Genomic DNA, 25243 nt, shown 5'->3' on the forward strand with positions numbered 1-25243 from the left:
AGACCAAGCAATATGGTGGGGGGAGATGAAGAGATGAAATGGTGAGTGGTGTATTGCACGATATTGCAGGATGTAAACAACGTTGGTCATACTCACAGTAATCAGCCTTTCCACATCTTCTCCATGACACCTCTCCAAAAGTGACCCCTCAGGAAATCCCGACTGACAGCAGTCAGTCGACACCCCGAGTCAAACGGCAAACCTGCAAGGTCACAGAAGAAGAACCGAAACAACAAGCAGAGGTCACAGAAACCTCCCCGCCCCCCGACCCAGCCTGCAACTCTGCATCTGGCACGTAGCGTGCACACGGACACAGCCAGGCTTCTTTCTATTGGCCGTGCGAAGCCTCCACTAAAGCCCTGCCCCCGGGTAGGGTCTTATGGGTCACGATCTCTGCACCGGTTTAGAAGGTTGTTCAAAGTTCACGACACAAGCCTGACCATATTTGGCTGCTGGCCCTCTTAAAGGCTTAAGGCAGAAATATGAAATGATGGCGAGGGAAGAGGAGAGGGGGGTGGGGGGGAAGCCCCAACAACTGGAATGTTCATTGGTTACAGCTGGGCATGGTTGGAGCAATATGGACCCGGGCTTAAGGGAGGATGTTTTGTGTACGTGTGTGTACGTGTGTGTATTTGTGCGCATGTGTGTTCGCCACCATGCATGCACATTTGCGTGTCCATGTGTGAGTGGGGGTATGCGTGTGAAAGCATTACAGTCAGATATTGGGTTCACATGGACCAAAGCTTTTGCAGATATCCAGTTACACACGGACGCACGTGTGTGTGTGTGTGTGTGTGCCCACATGCTTCCTCTTGCAAGATCTTGCATGAACACTAAATTGTATGTGCGTGTGTGTGCGTGCGTGCGTGTGTGTAGAGAAGGATTAAACTGATGACACAAAAAACAACAGTATAAAACCAAGCGATGGAAGCCAGTCGAAACATGACGGAGAACATAGCCATTGTTTTAATAAGCTGGAGTCAAATGAATGTGATTGCGTATATTTACACACACACACACACACACACACACACACACACACACTGATGAGGGGGCGGAGCAATGGTCACAAGACTCCAGATGGATTCATGAGATCTAACATGGTTTAGCGCTTTGATCGTTTAACAGGCCTGGTTTAATCTCTCAGGCATATAAGCAGTCCTGACCTGCAGACAGGTAATTAAAAAAAATATATGGGTGCCCAAGTGCGTGCACACACACACACACACACACAAACGCACACACACACAAAAGCATGTCTGAAAGATGGCTATTTGGTTGCGTCAAGCGTCTCACACAATAATCCAATGCTTTGAATAATTCATGTTTCGTCGGTCGCTCTCAGGCTATAGTTCAATGAATCCCTTTTTAGCTTGATCTCTCACATACACACACACACATTTTTCAGCCCCTTCACCCTATCCCTTCCCCTGCCTAGATTTCCTTTCTAGTCATCTGCCAATTCTTTCTTTTGCCCCCTCACCCCTTTCCTCCCTTGGCTCGGCGAGGGGGACGGTGTCTGTGCCAGCAGTGATTCTTAGAGGGCAGTCAGGCATACAACCCCTGCCAGTGCCCGCTGCACGACTCAGAGAGAGAGAGAGAGAGCAAAGAACCGAACAGAACAACAAGGACATGGAATCAATGAAACGTAATAAAAAGTGAACTTGGGGAAAATAAGGTCTTGAGGAAAACTAACATGCGAACAGCGAAATGAAAAGAAACCGAGAAAGAGTGGGAGAGGTAGAAACGATGTGCGTGTCACATGCCAACCTGCACAATCTTGCAAGCCGTCCCCAGTGCAGACATGCATGCAGCTTGCAAAGAAGACACTCAGGAGCAGCATGACTCTCCTCCTCCTCCCCCCCCCCCCCACCCCGCCACCCTCCCCCACTCCTTTGTCCATCTCTCTATGAACCCCCTACCCCCCCCGATCCATCAGACTACAGAGAAGCACAGCTCAGCGCAACATCACTCCATGACACAGAGACTGCAGACTGGAAGCAAATGATATGCCAGGCAGGGATAAAAACTGTTTGCTATGGTGAAAAATGTTGTATTTTTAGTGAAAGGAGGACTGTGAAACAAATGTCACAGAGGTCTGCTCGCGTTCGTGAAGGTGGGAAATATAACCTACATTGTGTGCACCATGTCATTGAGGTCTCCCATACAAGGGTGATTTAGACAGAGAATTGTGTCAATATTTGACTTGTAGTATTCTTTAGTGCTTGTTGTGTTGGATGACTGTACTTAAAGCAGGGTGCAGTGTTATATCAATACCATTTACTAACGCTATCTATTACAGGGAACAGCAAAAAAAAAAAAAGAAAAAAAAGACCAATGAAACGGTGAAATGGAAAGGGTTAGGAAGAGAGGAGGGGGGCGTAGTCCGTCAGAAGAATGATGGTGAAATGAGCTCCAGAGTCGGGTTGGGGGCGGGGACAGGCCTGGTGTTCGTTACCCAAGCATGCCTGCCTTCAGGGCCAGGGAGAAGGCTACCTGCGCTAGCAAGGCCCTGCTGCTCTGGAGCCCATTAGCCACGGAGGCTGACACAGCAAACAGAAATACAGTCACGAAAGAGAGGAAGAGAGAGGGAAGGAAACAATGACATTAAGGGACGGAGAGAGGGACACAGAGTTAGAAGTAGAAAGTAAATGAACTATGTGAAGGAAAGTTACAAACATAACAATTTAAAAAAAATAGGTGGGGGAATTTGGAAGCCATTACTAATGAAACGCTGCCAGGTCTGAAACAAACATCGGGTCATTAGATAGACATAACACCTTCACACATCCTTTGTTTCTCCAAGGTATTAGCATCTTCTTATTGACTCAGGAATATTACCATGATTGCTCAGAGCCTGTTTGCTTTGCTAAATGAATAAAAGATACCAGATACAGAAGGGTCGTTTTTTTTTATGTTTTATAATTCTTTATTTTAATCAATGTTACATTAAACTAACATAAATAAACATTTTTATGAACAAAAGGCACACAGTTCAAATATAAACAAGGAGAACATCTGTACAGTTTCTCTCATCCCCCCCCCCCCCAAAAAGAAAAAAAGATCTACCGTCTCACAGAGAGAGAGAGAGTGTTCTGAGAGAGAGAGAGAGAGAGAGAGCGAGAGAGGGGGAAAGAGAGAGAGACAGATCGAGACAGAGAGAGAGAGAGAGAGAGAGAGAGAGATATCGGGTGTAAGGAGGGAGATACGAACTTCAGCGAGTTTGTTTTTTAAATGACGAAACACTGCTGCTGTCACAGCATCAAGACTCAGTGAAACTGTACACTCTTCAATCCCATATGAGGAACGCAAAATGCTGACATTGGGGTGAAAAACAAAAGAAAGACAAAAGGACGTCCTACTGGAACAGTACTGGCTGTATGCAAAACCTCACATGGGGGGGCGGGGGGGGGGGGGGGGACGACCTGAATGTCTGGTTGAACGCCAGGCCCCAGTCAAACATTACTTCTCCATTGTGCAGTAAAACGAGGCCACAGAACGGCTGCCCTCAATGCCAGAGATCCACTCACACAACACAGTAAAAGAACTAAAAAGAAACAAAATGTTAAAACAAAACAAAAAAAAAAAAAAGGTCAAGGTAAGGCTCGACCCACTCTCACTGTCAGTGACTTCTCTCTTCCAGAGGGGGGAGGATGGGGGCTGGATGGCACCACCGTGGTAGCTAGGTGTGCAGGCCTCCAGTGGTTTGAGTACAGCCTTCTTGAGGAGCTTCCAGCTGGGCCGGTCGAGTCTTTCACAGCGGCGGCACGGGTCGCCAACCCGTAGAACAGGTCGGGCTGGGGCCGTGACGTAGAGGAGCCACATACACACCTACAGGGGGGGGGGGCGGCCAGAGTCAACGATCCGAGTACTAGTTTACGCATTGGTGATGATGGTTTCCTTTGTTACAGCCTCTAGATAGAAGTTCACTCATTCGGTGGGTTTACAGTACTACGATTTTTATTTTATTTTCTTACTAGCGAACAGGATATTCGTGGGGAAGGGGGGGGGGACGACGTCTGTTCGGGTCGGGTCCGGACCGGTTCAATCCAGTTTGTTCCGAGTCAGTTTGACCCCGGTCAGATGGGGTGCGGTAACAGGGATTGGTTTCCGTGAGAAGTCATTGGTAAAGACGTTGGTTAAGGTCCAGTCCCAATATTTTCCATCCCAACAGAGTGTGGACCGTCTGTACGTGCTGCGGTCTGTAGAACGGGCCGGCCGGCGGGCGCAGGCCGCAGAAATCCTCCGCTGTGCGTCTGTCCAGTGCATATATGGGTCACATCGTATTTGGGCCAGGAGTCGGAGCACTTGTTATTGTAGATGCTCTCTGGATCATAAAATGTCAAGCATTCCCCAGAGCCCGTCGTTACCCAGAATCCCCCTGTTCCACGGCGGGTTAAAGCATCCATTTGTTTTCTTTTTGTTTCGTCTTGTATCCTGTTTTTTTTTGTTGCGTTTTTCACAGCGTATCCAAATGCTAACCGGCCCCCAGGCTCCGGGCTGGGGTGGGCGTCGGGGGCGGGGAGCGGACGGGAGGGGGCTGGTTCCGGCCCCGGTCCCGTCGCTCACACGGCCACGGTGCAGGGCACCTCCTCGTACTGGATGATGAAGTAGGGGTAGCTCTGGTCGTCGTTGAAGATGACGTAGATCTGGGGGTCCACCCAGTTGTCCACGCACGAGTCGTACAGGTCGCTGGAGGCGTCCCGCGGGCTGATGGGCGGGGGCCGCCGCATGGACGGGTTACCCACCGTGAACCTGGAGAGAGAGAGAGGGAGGGAGGGAGGGGGAGAGAGAGAGAGGGAGGGCACAGGGTTCAGAGATAAGCCGCATGTCCCCAGGGTGAGTTTGCATGAGGCCAGAGACTGTGGGGATAAACCCTTCAAACCGGTGCCATGATGATGCTTCTATTCAATGACGCATTCCCTTAAGTGCATTTCGTAAGCATTTTGTTCTACAGGTTTAAGAAATAAAAATTGGAATAGTTATTATTATTACTATTATTATCAATTGTGGTATTATTCTTATTCAATTTGGTTTATACTTTCATCCGAATAGGCTTTTAAATTGATCGGAATTTACATTTTTTATGGTTTGCCTTTGTTTAACCAAATATTATCCTACTCCGTCTCTTTCCACTTTAACTCTCGAATAACAAAAGTCACTTGTTATCTAGTACCATATATCTAACCTAATATACAAATACACACACAAACACAGGCTATATTCAATTCAAGTAACTTCCAGGTTTCATGTAAATAAGACTACAAAATACATACTACTGCCTGTCTCCCTTTGCATTCCCTTCCCTTTAGTCCATATCATAAACAACGCGGCTCTGATTGCGATAGATAATCATATGCAAAAAACACATTGAGAACCTTTCCGCCTCCTAACCCTCATGTCCCCCAGTGTCATTACATACCCTATAGGTTTAGACAATAATTTAAAAGGCATAAAGGCAAGCGTTCCATAGATGCACATGGAATGCGTGCAATGCAGGCCATCTTGCTCGTCAAGCTTCTTTTTTAAGACGTTGTGGATGGCTTAAAAGACACAAAAAGTACGGTGTGGGAGTGAAGTGGCATGCGTTGACGGGAATTCGGTCGGATATGGGCACGCTATGCACGCGTGCGTACATGCATGCAGTGGTTTAAAATGCCAGCGCTATAACCGTGACCGCTGTGGTCATGGGACAGAACCGCGGAATAATGCCATGGTCCAACGAAAAACCAACGCATGTCATTTTGTAGCTATTGCAGTCAAATCCATATAGTATCCTAAACACACACACCACTGTTACGCACCTGCCCGTAAGGACCTTGGCCAGGAACATGCAGTGGACCCCTTTGGGCGAGCGCTTGGAAAAGTTGTGGGAATAGACAGCCTTGCGGGCGAAGTAGGAGCCCTGGCCGAACATGGTGGCGTGCTTGCCGCAGACGCGCGGGTCGAAGTTGTGCTTGCAGATGCCCTCCACCACGTCGGCCGAGGTGCCGTGGAACAGGTGGCGCTCGCTCAGCATGCGGTCCATCTCCGAGAGCCGCCGGGACATGTACTCCTTCTTCCTGTGGGGGCGGAGCAGACACACGGCCGTGAGACGGTGAGGGGAGCCTCGACTTTATGGCTCGGACAACATAACTAATTAGCTGCCGACCCAGGGCGACAGTGGCTGTAGAAGGGGCATTATATAGGCACATTGGGGAGAAAAAAGGGGGGGGGGGGGGGGGGGGGAGCGAAAGAGAGAGAGAGAACGAGAGCGAGAGCCACTACAATGTCACTGAATGCTCAGGGTGCTGCTGGGTGATGATCTTCTTTTGATTACTACTTAGGATTCTGGACGTCTAGGTGCACAGAGCCACTTTTCAGGGGCGTGCCTGACAGAAATATGTAATGCACCAGGATAAACTCATCATTATGCATTTGTAACCTTGCCGGAGGCCATCTTGCCATTAAAAGAGGAAGGACTATTAACATTATTTAGTTTGTGCCAAAACTGAATTGAACATCTGCCATTCCATACGCTTATCTGCCATGGCTCATTCGGTGCACAGACACACACGCGCACAGACCCCTAACTGACCTCAAATGAGCCCCTAGTTTGTGACTTGACACACACACACACACACACACACACACACACACACACACACACACACACACACACACACACACACACACACACACACACACACACACACACACACACACACACACACACACACACACACACACACACGTCATCCTCATGAGCAAATCGGGTCAACAGACAACCACACAAAAACAGATGTAACAACACGACATCCAGTGCTCCGAAACGCCAACATGCAAAGGCAGGCACATGACGCGTATCTAGAACAAACACACAAACACAAAACACAGTTGCTCTAACACACACCCTCTGCTAACCTGAGTCATTCCACCACAACCATCGTGTGAGAAAAGGAAACTGAAACGCGGCAGGGTACCACTTCCTGAGAGCCAGAAGCGAACAAAGTCACACACACCCCCACACACACACACACACACACGGTCAGAATGAAACCATGCGGTGGCAGTTGTTGTGATGCTTGACTGCCACAGCTGATGAGAATGGCAGCACACATCCCACCAGAGCGGTTAACACAACACTCACGACAGGAACAACCAGCAGCAGCTAAATCATCGCTCTGCACCCACCCCCGTTTCAACACACACTCATCTCCTTCTCACGCAACACACGCGTCTCATTTGACTGCCTCCGCCTTCTTCTCTTACTGTATCTCTCCTGCTTGTGCTCAATTTACTAAATTGCTGTGCAGCTGATGCGCCGGCCCCGCGACCTGAAAGGCAGGGGCTGTTCCCCAAAGTGAAGGCTGCAACCTGGCAAGAGCACTTCCTTGCTAGTCCCGTCCTATGGAGATGAGGCTAGAGTGCTGGCTAGAGTGCTGCCTAGCGTTCAGAGTTTAGAACGACTTGCTAGTGTGGAAGCGCTACCGCTTCCGCTTTTTAATACTGCTCCAGTGGTAAATATTTTATTATTTTAATTGTTGAAATTGTTATTGGCGACAGTAGTTTGGTTAAACATCAGCTACTTACATATTAAAACAAATCAACCCATGCATAATATAGCCTATCATTACGTTACAAAAATCGCACAGGTACATTTTTTGCATTTACAAAATATTTCTGAAAATGTTGAAAAACTTCACTTGTTTAAAGCAATGTGTATTGGTTTCCAGACGCAATTTGTAAACACCCCGCACAGCATGTGATGATGTGAACGCAAAGAATTGTAAGTATTTTGGCTTGTTGAGGATCCATCGATGCATCCTTGAAAAATCTCGGAATTCTCAAAAATAAAGGACGCGAAAAAGGGCACGAAATCCCGAGCATTCTCAACATTGGAACAGTGCTAGTCGGCATTCTATGACGTAGCATCCTTAAATAGGCGGCCGGTGAGCATGCTTCCTTTACTTTGGGAATGAGTCAGGGACTCATTTGATCTTTGCCAGAAAAACCCGGTGAATTATGCAAATGGCCGGTGTGTATCTACGACATCGCCAACCCTTTTGAAATTGAATTGAGATTACCAGAGAACATAATTAATTATCAATTTGTGTCAATGGTCTATTGTTTCCAATGCTGTGGTTCTGACTCCATGAAGATCCACAACTCACAATTTTCACAATGCCAATTATAAAGGATTGAAACTTTCATTTCTTTAAAGCAAGTTGCAAATTTCCAACTGCTTGCATCATCCACATCGTGATCAGCCCAATGTCTCAATGTGCAGACGTCAAACCCATATGGCCTACGCACACAACAACTACTGACACAAGTGCAACGACTCATGAGCAATTGCAAACCCAACATTTTAGCGGTTTTCTCCCCTTAATAATTCTACTGGCATCATGTTTTCTGCAGCGCCGCCTGCTATCTCTCCCACTCAAGGAAACCGAGGCAAAGCGTTATTTTCCAAGAACCAAAAAAAGCCTTTGTAGTTTTCTGCTAAATGACTACGCCAACTCTGCAATACCTCCCAGAGCAAAAAAGGAACATGTTTGCGGAAAGTCCGCGCTGCAGTGACTGCCGCTGAAGTGCAGCCAGGCCTTTTGGGACAGGAACTGACCTCTTGTATTTCTCCCACAGGAAGGGGTTCTGCACCCGCAGGATCTTGAGGATCCTGAACTTGGTCTCCGACACCGTCTTGTGGAACAGGCTGTACACCGTGCGGTAGCTCCGGTCCTCGCGGGAGACCGGCACCTGCAGGAAGTCCTGGCTGGTCGCCATGGGCAACCACGTCTCGGGGAAGAGGGTAGGGGGGTTGCAAGTGGTGGGCGAGAGCGGGAGAGGGCTGGAGAGCTGCTCGGCCACGGAAGAGGAGGGGTGAGGAGAAGAGGAGAGGGCGCCTAGAGTCCTGCAGGGAGAGAGAGAGAGAGAGAGAGAGAGAGAGAGAAAGGGGAACGTTAGAGATATGGAGACATCACAATTTGACGAGACAGCTTTCTGCAAATATTGACATTGAAAGGAAACCGTGGTTGGTCGTCTTTTAAAATGGCTAACACTATAGCCGCTGTTTCCCATTACCTTATTAACCAGCAAACAAATACAAAGACTGCCACATGTGTAATGGGAACGCCACAATCAAAATCCAGTTTTATGGGCTTTTTTCTCTCCACTTAACCACTTCCAGCCCTTAGTGAAGATGGGAATCCACCGTCTCACAGCCTCGACCACGACACGACATTTCACAACACAGCTCCTTAGCTCACATCTGCCTTCGCTCCCCTCCAGCCCCCAATCACCGCGGCATCTCAACATAAACATCGCTGGCTGTCCGACGCACTGAACCGACGCGGGGGAACGAGTGTGGCGCGTCCAAATAAAATCATAACGTGGCGACTGTCAACAATGACATCAGCTCACCATAATCAGTCCTTCACCATGCAGAAGGGGGTGTCAGGGGTCTGTGAATACGACTCCCAGGGCCCGACACGTACGCACACACACACGACTCCTAACACGCTTTGCTCTCTCTCTAATGTATAGATAAAAAAGAGAAAGAGAGAAAGAGAGAAAGGAGGAAAGAAAGAGAGAAAGGAGGAAAGAAAGAAAGAAAGAAAGAAAGAAAGAAAGAAAGAAAGAAAGAAAGAAAGAAAGAAAGAAAGAAAGAAAGAAAGAAAGAAAGAAAGAAAGAAAGAAAGAAAAAAAAACAGGAGCAGACAGAAGGCTGACTGAAAGTAAGACACACTGAAAAGATTGGCAGAGCTCAAGGGACAAACAAAGACAGCGAGAGAGAGAGAGAGATAGAGGAGAGAGAGAGAGGGAGAATGATGTGCAGGGCAAGGAAAATGAGAGCAGGGGGAGGGGGGGGGGGGGGGGGAGTAGAATGTCATTGTAAAGCTGTCACGGACGTGTCAGCTAGAAAGAGAGAGAGAGACAAAAATAACTAGTCTCCCATTTGAGTCAATAACGGCAGTTTGGCTGCCACGTTATGGTGGCTGCCAGTCTTGAATGCTGTTGGCACCATCACTTGTTAAGTGTTGTGTGTGTGTGATTCGTCCTTGGTGTGTTGTCAAGAGACTTTGATTGGTATGATGAACCCCCTCCCTTATCTCGTCCCTCCAGCCCCGAGATATCTCTGCGATCAATCCCGTTTGAGCGCGCTTTGAAAAGATCCCAGGCCGGGGGGGGGGGGGGGGGGGGGTGCAGAAGAAAACAAGTGTGAAATGAAAGCAAGCGATAACAAGAGAATGATGGGGCCTGATGGTAGTACGGTGACAGAGAGACACGCATACAGAGAAACTGTATGTGTGGGGGATAGAGAGAAATGGGACAATAACCAAGATATAAAGGAAGAAAAAGAAGGAACAAGGGAAGAAGACACGAGAGAGAGAGAGAGAGAGAGAGAGAGAGAGAGAGAGAGAGAGAGAGAGAGAGAGAGAGAGAGAGAGAGAGAGAGAGAGAGAGAGAGAGAGAGAGAGAGAGAGAGAGAGAGAGAGAGAGAGAGAGAGAGAGAGAGAGAGAGAGAGAGAGAGAGAGAGAGAGAGAGAGAGAGAGAGAGAGAGAGAGAGAGAGAGAGAGAGAGAGAGAGAGAGACCAATCAAGCTAATGACCTGAACCTCCTGAGCTTGGCACAGATTGTTCCGAACACACACACAAACACACACGTACGTACGTACCTGAAAAAGAAAATGGGATGTGAAGGAGGGAGGAGAGGAGGAGAAGGGGGGAGGGAAGCAGGAGACGAGTGCAGGAAGGCTGCTAGATGGGGTTTGAATCCAAGTAGGAAAACGAGTGAAAATGTCCCGAGGACAAATGCTCCACTCCACATTCCATCTTCCCACAGTCATATTTCACACTGCAGCCTCAATCACCCACTCCACTCCGTCACCGCTCCCCCCTCTCCCTCTGTCCACTGGGCTGGGGGCACATGGTGGGAACGGCCTGTTCTAGGTCCCGTGTGCGGGGAACTGAGAGGAATGCCTTTGCAGCCCTAAGGGCCCTTAGCCACTGTTTTTTTTTATATAACAGAAATAATTTAAACTGGCCTGCCTTCACACCCATGCACTCTCCTCATCTCATTCTCTCCCTATCTCTCCTTTTCACTCCCCCCCCTTTCATTATCTGCGTTCTCTCTCCCCGGTTCAGACTTGTTCGTAGCAGCCGGGTTTTGCGGCGGTAGCGCGGGCCAGTGGGCTCTGCGGTGACTCATGCTGCTGCTGCTAATATCTGATCGGAGTGTTTACGGGGCGTTTTCTAATGTAATCCCGGGCTTGCTAATGCTAATGCGCAGCGGAAATACAAAGATCAAAAGTGTGTATGTGTGTGTGTGTTGGGAGGGCCTTGCTGAGGAGAAGGAAACATTTGTACTCGGGGAGCAAGAAAGCCGCTACGCTGCCGGTATTGTGTTCCGGGGCTAGCTAGTGTTTGTGTCAAGGAGAGCTCAGAGAGTGTATCACATGCCCACTGGCACAGAAAGAGTGTGAGAGGGGAGTGAGTGAGTGTGCGTGCATGTGTTTACACACACACACACACACACACACACACACACACACACACACACACACACACACACACACACACACACACACACACACACACACACACACACACACACACACACACACACACACTGCACTTGATGGGGAAAAAAAGCCGCACAAGCTAATGCAGGAACATGCGCTACATACTGAGTGTGCAGTCAGATGGCTGAATGCTTATGGTGTTAATAAAGGATAACATGATTACATTGTTACATAACTGCGGGGTTGTTCCAAATCTGTTTGTCTGGAGCGAACGCTGTGCCTTTTGACTCAGACTCTCGATAGCAAAGATAGTATGAATTTATTCAGAAGATTCCTCGAGAAGTCGTAACTTTGCAGATATTTTGTAGATAATCAGACACAGTACCAAACGGCACCAAACACAATTCACTCATACACTGGCAGCGGGGGGCAAGTGTCTAGCCAAAGTAGTACCACTGCAATTCCTTAGGATTGTACAAACACAAATCAAAGACAACCAACACATATCTTATGGACTTAGCTTGACTCTAGCTGGCACCCTCTGTATTTCTGCATCATAAGGAATCAATATACACGACAGCGGTTCAGCTCAGTGAGCAACCATAGCATTAAGGCGTTACCAGAACATCCAACAGGGTCTTCGTCACCCGCCGCTTATAACAAACAAGTCTACTAATGGGGCTGCGACGCAGCCCTCGTCATTGTCGGTACTCACTGCAGGTGCGGCGACAGCATCACCGACGACGTGTACATGGGGCGCTTCTTGATCTGCCGGCGGAAGCCAAACACGGCGTTCTGCTGGAAGCCCTCCTTGATGTTGAGGATGTACTGGTTCTGCAGTGTGATGAAGCGCACCTCCTTCAGCCCGCGGCCGCTTGCCTCCTCAATCAACCTCACCACCGGCTTGGGGGGGGAGAAAAGAAAGAGATATTGAGCTTATTTAAAACACTAGAGGGTTATTTTGACGGCCCTGTATGCACTGCACTGCACATGCACGCACTTGTGTGTTGGTGAAGGGGGATGAGGGAGTTGGGTGAGGTGGAGTGACATTGAAGCATGGCAGGAGCCTTCACTTAGCAGAGACAAGCTGCTAACATGTGTCATCGCCAAATCACAAAGTGATCAAATGTCAAACAAACCAGCTCTCACACACACACACAGTTGATTTTAAGTGATTTGTTAGAATAAATGGCACTGGGAGCCGCTGTGTCAAGAAGGCACTGGTTGTGTGAGTGCATTCCAGAGTCTGCATGTGTGTGTGAACAAATTGATTCTACTCAAGCAGTAAGTCAATTAACTGCTGTGAGAAGAGCTAATGTGTGGCTGTGAGTGCACACACACACACACACACACACACACACACACACACAGAGAAAGAGTGACCCACACATATACACACAAAAGAGTGACACATGCACACGGCTCACCTCTGAGTATTCCCTCCAGCCGAAGTTGTCTCTGCAGTAGTACTTCCACACGGTGTGGCAGCTTGGGACGGGGTTGGGGCTGGGGCTTGGGGGTGTATTCGCTGGGCTGGGGGGCGTGGACAGCCTCCGGACACGGTCAAACTCCATATCACACACCAGCAAGGCCCCGAAGTCCAGGGAGAACACTCGACCCCTAGAGAACACACACATTCCAAGTTACCACCATGCTGATGTCAAATCAACAACAGCAGCAATAGAGCCATCACACTGTCAACATGATGCTATCCGCTCAAAAAGGTACAAAACGGAGAGCCAGCGGTGTTCAAAGTTCCTGTTACTGGATCCCGTGGCGGCTCAGTCACACTCTGAACTCGCTACCGGAAGCATCCGCGAAGCTAGTCACTAGGTCTTCCGTCGAGGCACACACATGGCTTGGACAAAAAAGTGTGTTCATCAAACTCATTGCCGTGTTGGGGTTCTACTGACAAGCAGCGTACAATACCAAATTCAAAGTAAGCCCTGAAATGAAGGTTGTCTTATCTTAGTTAGAAAAAAAAACAGGCAGACCAACACTAGGCTATCACTGCACCATTTATTAATCTCAGTGTGTCAAAACAACCAGCGAGATTTGGCTCTTTTCCATGCTAACCTTAACTCCTGATGTCTGCATCAAAGGTCTGGATGTGTGTCTGTTTGTAAATGGTATCAGGCCATGTCTGACCTAGAATGGTTTTGCCAGAGGCCTTGTAGTAGATTAATGTGTTCTCTCTCTTCCACACAAATGCACACTGTTCACTTACATGCTGAGGCTTAAGAGGGCAAGCACATTCAAAAATGTTTAATGGGCTAATTGATTTTTTGGGCTGGAAAACTAATTGGAAGCAGTGTCAAAGGGTGTGTGTGTGTGTGTGTGTGTGTGTGTGTGTGTGTGTGTGTGTGTGTGTGTGTGTGTGTGTGTGTGTGTGTGTGTGTGTGTGTGTGTGTGTGTGTGTGTGTGTGTGTGTGTGTGTGTGTGTGTGTGTGTGTGTGTCATTTCCCAACAAAAAACATCGACTATCATCTTAACAGGGATAGGAAGAGAATGAGAATGGACAGAAAACCCAAGAGGAAGTGAGGGTGTGATTCTGTCAACTCATTAGTGTAATGGCCTGGAGAAGTGAGACGCTGTGATACAGAGGTTACATTTAGCTTCCTCTTACTGGATTCCACCAGAAGCGGAGTTTTTATACTTCAGCAAAACAAGTCATTGGGTTACAAGCAAACACGCAGTTCCTCACACACAAGATTTCAGCCATCTCACGGTCGGACTAAACACACCCATTACCGCATTCAAGCTATTTGTGTAGGCCATTTCTGCCACGTCATGGTATGACTGTATGTCCCAGTATGAATCAGGAATGGGTTACTGATATTTACATGCGAGTCCGATATTACCAGAAGCACAGTAGAAAAAGCGTGCTGCTATGCGAATAAACCGTAAAAAACAGGAGACACAACAGGATATATTGACTGACAGCAATACAACATAAATTAAACATACAATCTGTCACAACAGATTTTAGGATTGGTTTAATGTGTCCCAATGGATTGCTTGATCCTCATACTTTCAAATCTTTTTAAACGTCTCTGGTAAAAGTCATAGATGGGTTATAATAACCCTAAGGGTTTAAAAAGGCAAGGAGGGCAGGGCCAGATAGCGGTCGGATAAATAAAACCTACGGCAAATGACACAGACTGTTCCGTCACTCCACTTTGTACGTTCTCTCCTCTGTGTTCTCGGTTGTTCCACCATTTTGTTCCGTCTCCCCTCTCTGTTCCGCTTGTTCTTCATTGCCTCGCCTTACATACCGTCAAATCAGCGTCTCAGGGCTGGGCTGACATTCAACCCCAGCAGAGCTCTCAGAGGGTTCCCGTGGGAGTAACAAACAACCATGTTTCCCTATAGCTCTGAAGAAGTACTGTAGTAACATAGAGGACACCGTGTTTCAGAGACCAGAATTGAGCGGTCATACGTCATGCTTCTAATTTCACACCCTTAGACCACCACAAATTCTAAGTTTTTCATCGCCCTGTTGGTTTGGACCTTTTTTGTTGTTCTCTGGGTTATTTGGTTATTTCTCTTTCTCTTGTTTTATTTGTGGTTGCCATTAAAAATGACTTGGCCCCTCGATGCCGTTTGTGAAATCAGGCTGATGTGTTGCCAACTAATAAATGTTTTGTAGAAACTCAAAATTCTGTCTGCTGGGCTGAATTATTTTTCCTCGAGAAAGGATTGCAAGCCTCCTGAGAATGACTACACAAACAAACACCCCTGATTCAGCTTCACATTAGTCTCGATTGCGCTCGCTCTGTTCGGACAAAACAAATACAGCTTTCCGTGTGTTGTTGTAAGGGCATACTTGTGTATGTCACACACAAACGTCACACACACACACACACACACGTTTCTTCAATGTAAACAGAAATGTACTTCAAAAACACAATTCCATGCACCTAACACAAACTGAGTTCCTATCAGACAGACTAACAAGATCATAACAGATACACAGACAGACAAAAACACACAATCATTCTCTCTTTTAGTGCCCTCTCTCCCAGGCCAGTTAGCCTTGTTCAAAAAATAAAATTCCTCTGGTTAAATTAAGTGCACTGAGGATCTATGGTTCTGGTGCAGGAGCCAATTGGGAGCCCTGCTTATAACTGTAGACACACCCACACTGGCACAACCATAGATCCAAAACTTGCAACTCAAGTTTGTACTCATTAACCAACGTGCTAAAACAAGTTTTTGCCTGAAAGAGTTGGACATGGAGTTATTGTACTTAGGGAAACCAACAACACACAAACAAACGGGAAAGCTCACGACAGAAACAGAGAGAGGCAGTTAGAGAGAACTAGAGAACAGGAATGGCATTTCCGTGGAAACAGCGTACCCCTAAACACAAAAAGGCATCACGGAGCCACGTTCAGTGTCAACTGCTCACTGTACTTTAACCTTGCAGCTCTTGAAAGGGTTTGATTCTAAACTCTTTGCCGGACAGGGATGGAGAACCCGGAGAGACACTTTATTGTAGATATAAAGGAGGTTTAGCACTGATCTTCAGATGACACAGCTTACCTACAAAGCTACACCTAACCAAAGAAAGGTAAGACACCCTTTTAGAAGAAGAGGAGCACCTGGCACACACATTGAAATTGAAGCGTCAACTTCCAAACACCAACCGTTTATGAACCTAATATATAAAATATATACATAAAAGAGAGCGAGAGCAAGAGGGAGAAGTGAACAGTGTGGACTCGACATGTCCTGTTCATGTTGTCCTACTCTCTGCACAAGATCGTCCCTCTGGCTGTGTGATGAGAAGGGTTCGCAGTGTCCTCCCTCTGTCATTCTGTCTGTTGCTCTCTCTCTCTAATTTATTACACTACCCCCTCCCCCCTTCTCTCTCTTCCTCTCTCCCCCTCTCTAGGTGGTTAACCTGGGGAGAGAGGAAGGAATCCTTGGTTGTTAAACCTGGGGAGAGAGTAAGGATTCTTCTGGACCATTTTGGAACTCAATGTGAAACGCCCCGGAATTACATTTCACACCTTGAACAAATACCAAGCGTCAAGCTCGATAATAGAACAGCCCTGCTCAGAACAGAACGGTAACTACATGTTTTAAGCACCATTTAAATTAAAAAAAAGTAGTGTTTGTTTCAGAGATAAATTAGATAAACGGATGGACAGAGAGACACAAGCAATAACCCTTAATGAAAACAAGACAGAGAGGAACCGACAGGTGTGTTTGCAGGTTGAGTTAGTTGATGAGTAAGACAAGGCACGGTGTCCTAGACCTCAACTCATGAATCATACACGCAGCCTTTCCGACACTGTACCTTCCATACACACACACCCCTTTGATCTGAAACCGACATTCTGCACGCAATCAACACAACCAATGCAAGGAAGCCGACAGTCAAGGGACAACAAGGCTTTGACACACACACACAGACACACACTATCTTCTCAACTGCATAATCACTCAGACAACAGTCATATGGAATACCCTTGTGTAATAAAAACAAAACACACAGACAAGACCGAGACACACACACACACACACAAATTAACTCACATGCACCCTTTGTGTCAGGTCGCCCTGCCCTCGGGGCTCAGTGACTCTTTATTGAAGTTAACGACACGCAAGTCTTTATCACCAGGTCAGCAAAAGGTCTTTCTCTCCCGACGTCTCCCACTCTTCCGTCTCTACGTTTAATCGGAAACCCAGATCATGAGGTTACAGCTAGCAGTGCGATGAAGACCCAGAGAGAGCGGTTATCTAAGAAGATATCGAACCATCCATAATAACTCATTCAAAATGAACTATGCGTACACAGCCATCTTCCAAGGGTAGACCCCAACTGGAGGAATCAGACAAAATGTTTGTCCTTCTGTGTGACTCATAGAAGCACCCGCAAAAATCCTATCTAACCACTGACTAGCAGGTCGGCGGCAATGGGATTAGTGGTACAGTCCAACGTTTACGAGCAATGACAGGGACATTCCTGCTTATTGCCCGGTTCATGACTAAGGCGGATTAGGCCCGACTTCCCTTCCCGCTTATCATATGGATGGGATTAACAATACGCCATGGACCATGGACACATGGGAATTAGGGGTGGGAAAAATAATCGATTCTTCGATGCATCGCGATTCTCGCTAGAACGATTCTGTCTCGATGCAGATAAATTAATAATCTGAATTAAAAAAAAATAATAATTAGAAAAAACTTTTTTTTTTCTTTATCTTTTTTTTGCCTGCTGCAAAATTCTGGTCGCCAGAGAGGGATAATTTTTGTCATTTTAAAATCATTGAATTTATCTTCAGTGTGTATTGGCCAATCTGATTTGTCTCGACACGATTGCGATTCAGCCTACGCATAGCATGCGTGCAAATTCACAGCCAGACACAAGAACTCCTTCTAATTCAAGAGCAGCTTTTCCTTTAATGACATAGAAAATAAAGATTAGAAAGAAAATAGACCTGAAACCTATTTTTTGCATTCTTCCATATTGTGTTATAATGCAGGCTGCATTGGTTATTGCATTGTTCATAGAAAGTCATATTTGTGACAAAGCTTTCTCTCTTATGGACTATTAGATAAGTTATTTCATCTGTTGATGTCTTTAATGATCATCACAAAAGTAGGAAGTGATTAGCAAACTCTGAGTAGCAAACCCAGATGTATAGATATTTTTTTGAAAATCACTCATGGAAATGTACATAAAAAAAATAGTTGCATCAAGATGCATCGATAATCGCTTCAGAATCGAATCGTTGACCTCATAATCGGAATCGAATCGTGAGGTGCCAAGAGATTCCCACCCCTAATGGGAATGGTGTAAGACACACACATCTATAAAACCACCCCAACACATAAAATCAAATATGGGCACATAAGCAGAATGCAGCACAGGTCTGTTTCCATACCGAGTGACACTAGGTCTTCTTTAGTCATCTGCTGCTCTTTAAATCACAAGCCATATTATCGGGTTGCATTGGTTACGTCAGAGATGATTTCTGTGTGTGTGCGTGAGTATTTTAGTGTTGACAGACAGGTTGGATAGCATCTCTATAGAAAGCCAATCCCACTGAGAGCAAAAGAGCATGCCTGCCCTCTGTTTCTCTATCTAGCTCTATCTCTTCTCTTCCACCTTCCTTACATACAAAGACACACATACCTCGTTATATGATCGATGGTTTTAAACTTTATTTGAGACCAGACATGAATAATCATAAAAGCTAAACCATTAGCTTATATGTTTTCCTTCCCACTCCCAATACAGGTTTGATGAGATATACAACAGTAACGATCAAGAGGGCAGGCCCAACCCAGAAGCATACTTTCAAAATCTGGTTGTACAATTGGCCCCATTAGTCCACGTACAAGTAGTAGCATAATGAGCAACGTTTACGGGCGAACGGCTCAGAACAGGAAACACCGAGAGATGAGGTCATTGGAGGACCAAAGAAAAAACATTCTCACACCATTCTCCCTTACTGCATAGCATCATCACATGTATTTGGTGTTGTAAATGTGCAAACAATGTCGGGAAGAGTTTTTGTTATGTTGCGTTTCCTCAATTCCCCTCTCTGAAGATAAATGTGTCCACACGTTAGGTGTCTGAAATACCAGTTCTTATTAGAAGTAAAACAAATAGTTATGATAATTACTCTTCTACTACTAATTGGGCACCCAATTGTCCACAACAACTAAAGCCAAACATAAACTTGAAAGACGGAGGCTACTCCTGAGAATTCCTTTCAGGAAAATGACGTCCAGGGTGATTCCTCTTTTACAGAACAGGGTATGTGTTACACATTAGATAACCTCCCCCCCTGCCAACAGAATTCTCTCACGTGACAGGTGCAAATCCTGTTTGTGGAGCAATTTGCACTTTGCATAGAGTTTCAGTTGAAAACCTGAGTCAGCAATACAATCGCGCGCACACATAAATATAAAGTGTAAACATGCTGATACACTGAAACACACACTCACAGACATCTGAATGCGTGTTCCCACTCAGACACAGACACAAAAGGCTGCCCCGCTGGCCTCCATAGGCAATTAAAATGTGTGAATGGTACAATTGTATAATGTGTGCGTACGCGTGTATGCCCGTGTGCGTGCATATTTGCATGCCAGGCAGTCTAAACCGCGTGCAAGTGTCAGTGTCTATGTGGGCAAGAAAGCCTCCCACCGCCTTGACCTCACAAGTCCTAGCGAGGTCCAGCAGCCTCCCTCTACCGCTAATACACAAAAGACTTGACAGCTTCTAGCTTGCTGCACTTCCTGGTTTAAAATCTCTGGCCAATAACACCGTTCATAGAGTACCATTTAGACCCAGGATGTGTAACGACGAGCTCACTCATACATAGCAGAGGCATATTTGTATAAACACAAGCAAAACACACAGGGCAACAAAAGCTCCAACGTACACAGTTCCAAAAGGCAAGCAAGCACACGCATACGCTATAGCTTGTTAATACAAGAGCTAAGAAATCTATACATTCTCTCTCCACGGTGATCCCACACCAAGCATACATTTTCCACGGAAGTCAATATCAGGATTTATATGACCAGGTCAGCCTATACATGGTTGTCATCAACAACGTTTAACGTGTCCCAGTTACAACCCTAGTAAATACATAAAAAAATCATGAGGATAACAGTGATCCATCATAACAATCGAGGATGGGACCTCGATATGTTGTGGTAACAAGTAGGCCTGGTAAAGGTAGGACCTTCAGGGTGAAAGGGTTCGGGAAGCAAAGATATACTCACTTGAATTTGAGCCTGACTTGTTCGTTGTCTGGGTTGCAGTACAGTCTCTCCAGCTGCTCCTGGGACTCGTCCGCTATGCTCTGCCAGGTGTGACTGCTGCTGCTGTGGATCTGCCAGTGGTATGGCAACACAGTATGGTGGTGGGCACAGTCACTGCCGTACACACACAGACCCTGCAGGAAATCCACACAAACGGACACCGCGTCCGACTGGTGCGTATGATACTGAAGCTGAGTTAGAAGCTCAAAGACCAGGTCCAATGAGGCCTCCTCACTTTTATTCTGAAATATCACTCCTTTGTCAGACTGAGAGGCCTGGGTGAGTGGAGGAGGGCCTCTGGTCGCTTTGATGGGGAGGCAATTTGCCCCCCGCAAGGCTTCAGAGGCGAAGAGGTCACCGGTTTTAATGCCCCTATCTTGGCGAGGAGGTGGGGGTGATACTATGGGAGTGACCCGGGTAGGTGTTGTCATTGCAACAGTCCCCCCGGCCGCTGGACTCACGGCACCTAGGGAAGGCTTCAGTTGAAAGCAGTGGTTGTCAGAGTTAGAATCCATCGCGACCCTCTGAATCGCTAGTCCCGCGAGCTTTGGCCGCTCCACTCTCCGTCGCTCCGTCTCTTCCAGTTCCGCTGTAGTGTCGGCCATTTCCGCGTCGGTGTCGTGGGCTAACAACCCTGCCACCGCACCGCCAGCCCCCGAATTCTTCAGACACACCTGACCGATACATGTTTGTTTCACCACCGCCGCCGCGCATATGTTTCCCGGGGTCCGACTCGTTTGACTGTGGGGGACAAACACTCCGTCGCCTGTGACCAGAGCGTCCGTACTCAGCAAGGTCTGGAGAATAGGGTCTTCGAGAGCCCGGTGTAGACATTTGGTGTCAAGTTTTCGTTGTCCGTGTTTCTTTTTAAAGTAAGGTTTAACTAGGGGAATTTTGTCCGGAAGTCCGACCATTGGTTGAACCGCGAAATCGTTTCGTCTGTCCATACTTAAGCTCATGTCCAGCGCGAGCCCCGTCGGCACATCTTGAACGATCTTGTCGCTCGAGACGTCGGTCGTTTTCTGCAGAATATGCAAACTTTGGTCCATGGTGGCCATGGCACTCCTATAATCCTACAGTCCTGGAGCCAGAGCGGGAGGGGAGAGAGGGAAAAGGCGTCATACAAGACAAACCACATTTAATCCATTGCACATCTGGGACTAGGACATTCAAAGGCATGTCTCTGATAATTAAAAAAATAACCAGAAGAAATCGACCCCGTCTCAGTGGTGAAATAAACGAAAAAAAGACAAGCGAACAGTAAAGGGAAAATATTGAAAGACATAGTAGGCTAGTCAAATTACTTTCCCGGAGTTTGCAGTCAGTCGAGCATACGGTCTAATGCCCGATATCGAAACGCTTCCCTGCCGCTGTTATCCAAGTCATTAAACCTTTATTATAGGCCTAGTTACATTTTCGTTTTTGTAATAGGGGCAAGAATAAACTTCGACATTTCTACATTTCGGGCCACGTTTACCATTGTAAAAAACAGCTTTTCCAGATGATTCGAAAAAAGAAATCCTGGGTGAAACGGTAACAAAACGTCTCAGGACTATTTTGATCACGGGGGCTTGATACACAGCCTACGTGCCGCTCAAACATCCTTACCCCAGCAAGTTTGCACGTAGCCTGCTGTCTAAATTAAAGAGACACACACAGGCTACCGCCGTACCAGCAAACAGGGACACGGTGGGGGACTCGAACAAAAGAGGATGGGAGCCGTGAATAAACGTTTAAAATGTTATCTAACGTTGTATGTCATAGGATACACATATAGCACCGTCGTATATGCGATTACTTGGAGCTACCGCTGGCTCGTATTGAAATTTCCCAAAACACTGCATGGGCGCCGCAGTAGGCAGACTGGATAATTTATTATAGCGCAGCTCTCCGAGAGCCCTCGTTTCGACACCATGAGCCCGTATGCATTTCCTCCAAAACGACGAGAACATCGCTTACCTGTTTAATAAAATCCACTCGGCACCTCTACTCGTCTCGCTGTCGTGTTTATAATCCCGCACGAACATCGGAGAAGCCTTTAATGTTCTGGTGATGTCCTCGACTTGTACCGGTGCCGTAATGTTGTCCGGGACCGCCGTGTGACAATGCGGCCGTTTATAACTTGCCCTGCTCCTCTCCTGTTTCTCTACTGGCCCCCCTTTGCCGGCTTCAGTACTTCCGTAACGAGGAGGAATAACAAGGTAGCTCGCAGCTGTTGCGGGGAACGCTGTGTGCTCTGTTCTGGAGTCGCATCGAGGGCCAATCGCCGCCCGCTAACCTGGCCATGGGCGGGGCTTGGTGTGTGAGCGAGCGAGATCCAAAGAGAGTGAGAGCGAGGGAGAAAGAAAAAGAGAGAGAGAGAGAGAGAGAGCGAGAGAGCGAGAGAGCGAGAGAGAGAGAGAGAGAGAGAGAGAGAGAGAGAGAGAGAGAGAGAGAGAGAGAGAGAGAGAGAGAGAGAGAGAGAGAGAGAGAGAGAGAGAGAGAGAGAGAGAGAGAGAGAGAGAGAGAGAGAGAGAGAGAGAGAGAGAGAGAGAGAGAGAGAGAGAGAGAGAGAGAGAGAGAGAGAGAGAGAGAGAGAGAGAGAGAGAGAGAGAGAGAGAGAGAGAGAGAGAGAGAGAGAGAGAGAGAGAGAGAGAGAGAGAGAGACGCACACACACACGCACACACAAAACGCAAGGAGGGTAGAAGGATAATCATGAAGGATGTGTTGCATCGTGCATCGAGAATATGAGACGTCGACTGTATCCTTAAGAGTATAGGGCCAGGTTCATTATTCCACGTCCAAGTTTCTGTTTCATGCTAGTTGCCAATGTTTTCCACGTGGGTGAAAAGCATTTTCTAAAGGACAAAGCCCCTGTTCTGTTAATGATTTGGCGACAAAGGAATCGCACTGCATCTAGGCAAGTCACTGTTGTATCTGCCTGGTCAACATGATAGCCTCGAGTCGCTCATAACGACCTTTAAATCACAGCCCAAGCTGGTCGCCTGTTATATCACACTCGTATGGTTTGAATTAATAATGTATAACCAGTGATGATCAAACGTGACGCATTGTTACTACTGCGCTGTACGTTACACTTTCACACGTCATCTGGGCCCCATTACAGAACTCTCGTCAGTCGAGTTTCCTTATTTTCCATTATGGGAGAGTTGGGCTTATACAATAACGTATTATTGACCAGCAGATGTTGCCGTTTTTCCTCCTAGGTGATTTGTATTTGTAGCCTATGAATAGACGAACTGCCCTACAGCTTAACGTCCACCATTTAGGTTTATAATTTAATTATTGAGTCCACTTACAAGGGTAGACCACACATGAAAATGCAAGGATATAAGGGCCTTATGAAGTCAGTATCGTGTTTTGGGTTGAGCGCGGATTGATTCGAAATCCTTATTCATAGGATTAATCACGCGTACCTATTAATAGCCTATCAGCGTCCATGCCCCTACACACATGCACCCTCCAACCACACAAAGGTTCAAAGAGCAACCCATCTGTCGTTCGACGCCTATTGACATGCAAACCACGTTAACTCCATTCCGCGTCCACAGCGCACAGACACACGCAACTACAGATTAACCACCAGTAAGCAGAGCAGGCCGGCAAGCCAAGCCCTATAGAGAGAGTCCAAGGGGGGAATTATGTCATAGAGGCCTAGAGGCAAGGCTCTCGCACACCATGGAGAGCCTTGCCTCTAGGGCGGCAGTACAATGGGGTATACAAATATAAAATAGTCTGGCGGTGTTTTTCACCCTGTTGTACGTCCTTGCGCGCCACCAGTGGTACGTAAGGGTACTGCATGTGGTACGTGGGATTGCATTGTTGCAATATAAACATTTGTTGTAATGTAAAAAATATATAGATGATTGGAGCAAATAAATTATAAATATTGTTCAGAAAATATTGTATTGTAGCTTTTTTTTATGTGTATTCCATAAAGTTTTCCATCGTTATGTTATTGTGTTTACTATTCACACTGGCCGTGGCCTTTTTTGCAGTAATTATTGTGTCTAAAGGGGGCGATGGAACTCTTTGCTCCACCCCTGCATGTTTATTTATCTATTTAATAGCATTTACATATGAGTGGGTCTGCGGAATTTAGAGGCACACCAAAAGTCAAAGGTGGGGAACCACTGGTCTAGCAGACGTCTACTTTTCGTTAAAGCAGTTCAACAAAGACACATAAATGGCCAGCTTGGCAACACCTGTTGGTTAGAACGGGTACCGTGGAGTAATTATCTGGGAACACATACCGGGCAGGATTGAAGCATTCCTCCTGGTCCGACGTGCATAACGTCCTATTGTTCATGTTTGGACTTGCCCCAGACGAATCTCTATCAAAGAGTGAACCTACCTGCCAATTTATGTTTGCTAGTTGTAGACTGAATGCATAAGGAGTGCCTGAGCAAACTGCGACCGAAACAATTTCTCACGGGATTGCTCTCGTATCCTCTCCAGGAATCATTTTACACACAAAAAACAGTGATAATCATTGATTTACCACAATTAATTAATATTCAGGAATATATGCTTATTCTACAGATATGAGAAGTAATGGCCTTTAAAATTATACCCATAATCATGGTTATGGGATAGTTGTGAGCGCAGTGTCAGTAATAAGCCAGCGGCCCACGTTGATGGGAAGAGTTCTCTTTGTTATCACAATGTCAGGTGAGGGCACTCCAAACTGTGACCGGATCATGGGACTCCAAGGCTGCTCCCATTTAAGGTCATGTACAAATACAATAAGAAAACGGCAGAAGCCCATTAGAGAGGGACAAATTAAAAAGTGTATTTGAGGTTCACTCATTTTATTACCTCTCAGCGGACAGCATACAGTGCACCTTGTCCCAACCCTGACATGTCTGTTTTTCACAACTCACCCAAAAACCTGAATGCATAGTAACACTGTGTTGCTTTAATTGTTTTTCGATTGGCAGTGCAA

The 25243-nt window shown here is 46.7% G+C and overlaps 1 protein-coding gene across 2 annotated transcripts; it reads right to left on the reverse strand.

The window, feature by feature from the left end:
- Nucleotides 1–2902: 2902 nt before the first annotated feature.
- On the reverse strand, nt 2903–22554 carry tiparp (TCDD-inducible poly(ADP-ribose) polymerase). Of its 2 annotated transcripts, none has more exons than XM_030381432.1 (7): nt 22257–22554; nt 20259–21378; nt 12932–13124; nt 12220–12407; nt 8606–8893; nt 5805–6062; nt 2903–4755 (listed from the first exon to the last, which is right to left on the reverse strand). In XM_030381432.1, exons 2-7 carry the CDS (start codon nt 21353–21355, stop codon nt 4566–4568), a joined length of 2214 nt encoding a protein of 737 aa, XP_030237292.1. In that variant the 5' UTR covers nt 21356–21378; nt 22257–22554; the 3' UTR covers nt 2903–4565. The 2 variants fall into 2 exon arrangements, with proteins under 2 accessions (XP_030237292.1, XP_030237293.1); XM_030381433.1 differs by lacking the exon at nt 22257–22554 and adding an exon at nt 21775–21923.
- Between the last annotated feature and the right edge of the window lie 2689 nt (nt 22555–25243).

Source organism: Gadus morhua, chromosome 16 (assembly GCF_902167405.1).
Source record: "Gadus morhua chromosome 16, gadMor3.0, whole genome shotgun sequence".
Taxonomy (NCBI): Eukaryota; Metazoa; Chordata; class Actinopteri; order Gadiformes; family Gadidae; genus Gadus; species Gadus morhua.

Coding starts and splice junctions, on each gene's coding strand:
- tiparp (XM_030381432.1), bottom strand. CDS start 21,355: ATGGCCACCATGGACCAAAGTTTGCATATTCTGCAGAAAACGACCGAC. Junction 13,125..20,258: donor CAAGTCAGGCTCAAATTCAA/GTGAGTATATCT, acceptor TGTGTTCTCTAG/GGGTCGAGTGTTCTCCCTGG. Junction 6,063..8,605: donor CTGTGGGAGAAATACAAGAG/GTCAGTTCCTGT, acceptor CCGCCCCCACAG/GAAGAAGGAGTACATGTCCC.